Source organism: Hibiscus syriacus, unplaced genomic scaffold, assembly GCF_006381635.1.
Source record: "Hibiscus syriacus cultivar Baekdansim isolate YM2019G1 unplaced genomic scaffold, ASM638163v2 tig00112259_pilon, whole genome shotgun sequence".
NCBI classification, from domain to species: domain Eukaryota; kingdom Viridiplantae; phylum Streptophyta; class Magnoliopsida; order Malvales; family Malvaceae; genus Hibiscus; species Hibiscus syriacus.
In genome coordinates, this window is record NW_024063287.1 from 239,900 (window position 1) to 246,236 (window position 6,337).

General features: G+C 33.6%; 1 protein-coding gene across 1 annotated transcript; it reads left to right on the forward strand.

Annotated features, from left to right (window-relative positions):
- Positions 1–3,797: 3,797 nt before the first annotated feature.
- LOC120176859 (triacylglycerol lipase OBL1-like) lies at positions 3,798–5,500 on the forward strand. The gene is made up of 5 exons (XM_039183171.1): positions 3,798–4,107; positions 4,178–4,368; positions 4,458–4,494; positions 4,575–5,229; positions 5,284–5,500. Exons 1-5 carry the CDS (start codon positions 3,798–3,800, stop codon positions 5,498–5,500), a joined length of 1,410 nt encoding a protein of 469 aa, XP_039039102.1.
- Positions 5,501–6,337: the final 837 nt, after the last annotated feature.

Sequence of the window (6,337 nt, forward strand, 5' to 3'; positions counted from 1 at the left end):
ATATCAACCGAACTAATCTCTATTGATAACTTATTCTTTTAAATCAAATCCAAACTTAAATGTATTATTCCTTATCCAAATTATTAATATAAAGTATTTGTTATCCAAAATTACATGACTGATCCCTAAGATGGGTGAAATTGTAATTCTTGAAAAATTAAAAACTCATAAAATGTTATATCATATCCATAAAAGATAACCATTAAGGTGTGTTTGGTTCATGGAATGTAGCATTATCTAACACATTACTGGGAATGTTGCATTGTTGTGTTTGGTTCGTTTAGCAGGAATGTAAGATTACATTGTCTGGTTAAAGGAATAAAAGATTATTAGAATGTATATTTTACCAAATTTCCTTATTATATACGGTTTTTTAACAAGTTGAATTCTAAATATTCAAATGAAAATATTTGTATAAAAGATCATAGGAAATATATAATTTTATTATTTTTAATTTATATATTTTCTTTAAAAAATTTAAATTCATAAATTCATATAATTTTTTTACAAAATTTAAAAGATAAATAGGTTTAATGAAAGGTTTAATTTTTTTAACCCCTGAACTTCATATAAAATTCTAATTATGGATTTTTTTGTAAATCTAAAATAGTTTAAGGATAAATTTGTAATTTAACTGTAACATCCTCCATGCCGGGTTAGTGATTAAATTGCAAAGTTACAACATTTGATGATTAAAGTAGAACAATTATATAGTTTAAAAATAAAGGTTAGTAAATATGAAATGAAGGTAGGGACCAAATGGTCATTTGGAAGGAAATTTTAATTAAAATAAAAATGTTATGGGGTATATGAGACCCACGTGTAATATTAGGTTCCAGAACCCTCCCATTTCTTCTTCCTTCTTCCTTATTTTCTTCTCTTCCTTCTCTCAGCGTGTGGCTTGCAATTAAGGTAAGAATCTGAACTTGGTAGGTTCTTTGATGTTTTAAGATTGGAAATGAAAGTTGGTATGTTATATAAGATAAAGGAAACCTTATATGACATTAAAACAACAAGATAAGTGATTTAGAGAATGATTTGGAAAATGAGTTTTTAGATGAAATCTTGATAGGAATGAGTTTTTGATGTTTGAATCAGATTTTTGACTTGTCAGTAAGCTAATTAAGAAGTATGAAGTAATAGAATGGAAATTAGATCAAGTTGAAATTGGAGTAAGATTCTTCAATTCTATATGGATGAGGAGTTTTCTTAGTTTTAGAGGTATTGAATGGTTAATAATTAGTTTAAGTAAGTGTATGATAGCTAAGAGTGTTAAAGGGATTGAAATAAGTATGTTTGAGCTGAAATTAGATGATTTCCGGGCTTAAAATAGGATTTCTGGGTTAGGGGAATCGGTACCCATTCAAGGGGAACCGATACCCCTTCAACGAATATGATTTCCAGAATGCTAGAGGGGAATCGGTACCCCCAGGGGGGGAACCGATACCCCCTCATCGTATATGAAATTCCAGATTGCTTGAGGGGAATCGATACCCATAGGGGGGGGAACCGATTCCCCCATGAGAAAAAGAAGAAGAAAGAAAAGAAAGCAAGACTAAGCTATAGATTCTTTAAATTAGTAAGCTATTAAAGCTTAATTTCAAGACATAGACATCTGATGATCATCTTAAAAATTATGTTTATGTAGATACCGAGCCTACTCGAGTTCGGGAACAATCTACAAGTAGAATCGATCGAGGAAAAGGCAAAGAAGTATAGGTGAGTGCATATGCATAGCATGAATATAGTAGTATATTCAGTTCTAGACTTGTGATAAGTCTAGATTCCATACTTTGACATATGATTACATTCCATATTATGATACATGACATGAATTTGTATTAAATGTATTACATGACATGAATATGCAGAAAAGTTCTATGCACTATGTGATAAAGGTATGTAAATGATATGCCTATGTGTTAAAGGTATGGAAATACTATGTCTACGCGATATGAACTACGGGAAATGTATAAGCCCATGTTATGTAGATGAGAACTATAGGTATAGTTGGCATGCCAAGGGTAGAGGGTATACTCGGTTCTTTAGGACATATGTATATCCTTTGGAACCTGTGTGAAGTCTTGAAAGACACATACTTGATCCATAGTATATGTATATGATTCTTAAAGAATTCTACGTGGTCCTTATGGACATAATTCTACGGGCACTTCGGTGCAATTCTACGGGCACTTCGGTACAATTCTACGGGCACTTCGGTGCATTTATACGAGCTGTGGTGACAGCATAGTGCACAAACTCACATTACTCAAATACCTTAGGTTCTCAATATGCTATCATGGGCCAATAAACTTATTAATACTGAATAATGAATGTTACAGTCATACGCTTACAGGTATGGATATTGATAAAGTATACTACATTGATTAGTTACATGTTTGCATCTCATCTCATATGATCCTGACATTTTCATTTCAATACATTGCCTTGTATTATTATTGCCTCACTAAGTCGATGACTTAGCGTGTGAGTGTTTCACACGTAGGATCCGAGGAAAATAGAAGAGACAGGTGAAGCAGCTTGACAGTATTACTCCTGCAACCATCAGATCAGAAGCAACTTAATCAGTAGGTCATTTTGTTATGTAAATAGCAGTTGGCATGTAATTAAAGAGTTAAGTTGTGTATGCTCTGAATATTTTTGTAAACTTATATTACAGTATGTATATTATTGTATTTTCTTAATACAAGTCCCAATATTTTACTATTATTTATTAAGAGTTGTGTTTTAAAGTCAATGTAGTATCTCTGACTCATATCCGGGTCGGGTATGGGTTGGGGGTGTTACATTAACTTTCGTAGAATTTTTTTTATTCAACAACAGAATAATGATATTTTTGAGAAAAAAAATTCTTTTAAGGGCATTTTAGTCCAAAACGCCTGGAATGTAACAATACCTATGGGATTGGGGGTATCACATTCTCGATAATAAGCCCCCAAAGTGTCACTGTTGGAAATGGCTTATTACCGAGGTTGAGAATCTTTACAATCCAAACGGAGGAATCACATTCGAAAAAAATGTTCGCCCGGTAATACCACAATCCCCATCCAAACGCACCCTTATAGTTAACAAATGAAGCTAGGAAAGAAGATTGAAGTCAACCTGCCAATATTATAGTGTCAATCATCCTAAATTTATAGAGCGATTTTAATGGTGAGAAAAAAAATAATGTTTCTTCTTAAAAGTTTTACATTCAAACAACTGTATTAAACTATTAATGTCTTGTATGGGTTGTTAATAGCGTGTCTATATGTACATATTATTAATAGTTAAAAAAATTTAAACAATTATTTATAAATACAAAACACTCATTTATTGAGGTATTCTGGAGATTCCAAATGTGAACGTGGCGTATAGATTTTCGAGTTCCCACCAACCCAACTTGTATATATATTTTCTTTCTTGTTTTAGTGAGCACGTCTTAGGCATAGAAAGGAGTAAATGCATACTATATTCAACTATCTTCACATCACATGCTTGATGGCTTTCATTAATAATTATTCTTGTCTTAGTTTTATGACATAGAAAGTAGTGTTTTTTAATCTATTAATTAAACAAATGATTAATAATGTTGATTATTATTTTATTATAGTAGTCGATTATTGTTTTAAAACTTTTAATAATTTGAGAATTTAATAAAATAATTTCTTATAGTCGATCACCATTTATAGACCGAAATAACAAAAATTAGTGTCATTTTTCCTTCTATATAAAGGGTCCAAAGCAATTGGGATTGTCGTCGTTTTCTTGTTCTATCTTCTTCATTGGCAATAACAATGAATGGGCAACGAAAAGTCAGGATCTCTCCTACTTTTCTGAAAATAACACCTAGAAAAGCAGGTTTAAGGGATCTGTCTCGTCTCTTGGGACACAGTGACTTAAGGAGAAGAGATTTTGTGGATAGTTCGGATGAAACGGGAGTAGAATTCAAGTACAGATGGTTGATTTTCATCTCCACTGCAATGCAGAAGTTGCTCATGTTCTTCTCCACGCCATTGGCATTGGTGGGGTTGGTGACCGAGACGTGGCTCAACTTTCTCTCCTACAACCCCACCCTTTGTGCTTTCATCAAACATCTCTTTAATGGTATACATACATACATACACATACATACATACATACGTAGGGAGTAGTAAAATGACTTCCTTTGGTGCAGGGACATTGATACCGCATAGAGATTCAGCAGATTATGTCTCCTTCATTGGACATTTAGATGACAGAAAGAAGTGGGACAGTGACATCAAAAATGGAGACGGTTTAAGGTATTTTTCAGCATTATGTATGATGGCTTCCAAAGCAGCATATGAGAACAAAGCCTACATTGAAAGTATTGTCAAGGATTGGGAGGTACGTCGAAGTATTTTCGATTTTTCGAATCGAATCAAGTTTTGCTCACCCTAATGAATATGGTTACTTATTTTTCAATCTTCCTGCAGATGGTTGAGTTCTTGGAATTTCACAATTGTTGGAATGGTAACTCACAGATCAATCTTCATTAACCTTAAAACAAGATATGGAATGAACTAATGATTTGGTTTTCTTCTGTTTTGCAGATTACCAAAACAAAGCCACGACCGGAGTCTATTTCCTTCGCGTTAAAGGTGACGATCACGACACCATTGTTGTTGCTTTTAGGGGAACGAAGCCATTTAGTGCAGATGACTGGTGCACAGACTGGGATCTCTCACAGAAACAGCTCGACTACATGGGAAGCGTCCATGAAGGTTTCATGAGAGCCCTAGGGTTGCCCAAGGACTACCAAGATGACCCTAGTTTCTTCAACTGGCCGGTGGAATACAAACAACCCACGGCTTACTATTTCGTAAGAGACAAGTTAAAACAACTATTGAACGAAAATGAGAAAACGAAGTTCTTAGTGACCGGCCATAGTTTGGGTGGTGCGTTAGCGATTCTATTCCCTACAGTCTTGCTTTACCACGACGAGAGCTCGCTGGTGCAAAGATTGGATGGGGTTTACACGTACGGTCAGCCGAGGGTCGGCGACGGAAAGTTTGCCGAGTTCATGGAATGCAAGTTGAAAGAGCAAAATATTCGATATTTGAGATTCGTTTACGATTTCGACATGGTTCCAAGGCTGCCTTACGACGAAAAAGATCATTGGTACAAGCACTTTGGCAAGTGTCTCTACTATGACTGTCATTATCAAGGGAAGGTTGTGTCGGTATTACCGAACAAGAACTATTTCTCGTTGGTGTTCGCCGGTGTCACGATGGTGAGTGCCTTGTATGTGCTGGTGGAAAGTGTCATGATGTCAATGAACATGATCATGAGCGCCATCTTTGAGTTGATAAGAAGCTTCACAATACAATATACGAAGGGGTCATATTACAAAGAAGGGTGGTTGTCACGTAGTACTAGAGTTATCGGATTGGTGATCCCCGGAGTTTCAGATCATTCACCTCAAGGTTATGTTAACATTACTTGCCTTGGGTCGCCCGAAGATCTTATAGACTCGTAGATTTTTTCAAATATATCATTTAGGGATAGATCGAGTGAGTGTAAAATGTGCATTCGTGATCCTTGAAAAATTTAAAATTTTATATAGTTTATATATTTTATTTGTACTTATCTTGGATCACTATGACTCATAGATTCTTAGCGTTGTGTTTTCAAATCTATATATTACCGAAATCTACGGTCAAGACACGTCTTATGGTGTATCTTAGGTCCTTGTTGCAAGTTCATGTTCTATTCCGAAATCATCTGGGAAACAAAATACTTTTTTTAGATCAAAGAAGTTGGGAAGTTGTTTTATTAACAATGTTCGATTCAAATTTATTATAAACGTTAAAAAATCTTATTATATTCTTTTTTTTGTAATAATATTCTATATTAGTCCCCAAGCTATGATCACATCATAAATTGCTCACCAAACTTTTAAAATATTTTATTTTGGTCCTCAAACTATTAATGTCATTCCATTTTGAACATCTTGTTAATGTGTCGTTAACGAACAAATAAAGAAAGGATCAAATTTAGGGATCAAATATGACCTTCGTTTTTTGACTAATAGAGTTAGTGATTACGTTAATGAAAGGATCAAAACAAAATGATATTAATAGCTTGAGGGCTAGTATAAAATATTTTAGAATTTAGAGATAAATTTGTTATACGGGTTACAATTTAGGGACTGATATAAAATGTTTTAAAAATTATATAGCAGTTTAAAATGGGCTCATATTTTAAGGACATCATGTACAATTATAGACTCTATATTTATTCTTTTTACTTTATATAATACTCAAATAATTCATAATCTCTAACTTTATAGATAAAAAATAATTATGTTTAAATT

What these genes read in the sequence shown, in the direction of transcription:
- LOC120176859 (XM_039183171.1), top strand. Translation starts at nt 3,798, where the DNA reads ATGAATGGGCAACGAAAAGTCAGGATCTCTCCTACTTTTCTGAAAATA. An exon ending in ATTTCACAATTGTTGGAATG is followed by an intron (nt 4,495 to 4,574) that starts GTAACTCACAGA and finishes TCTGTTTTGCAG; the next exon opens with ATTACCAAAACAAAGCCACG. An exon ending in CCGAACAAGAACTATTTCTC is followed by an intron (nt 5,230 to 5,283) that starts GTTGGTGTTCGC and finishes GCTGGTGGAAAG; the next exon opens with TGTCATGATGTCAATGAACA.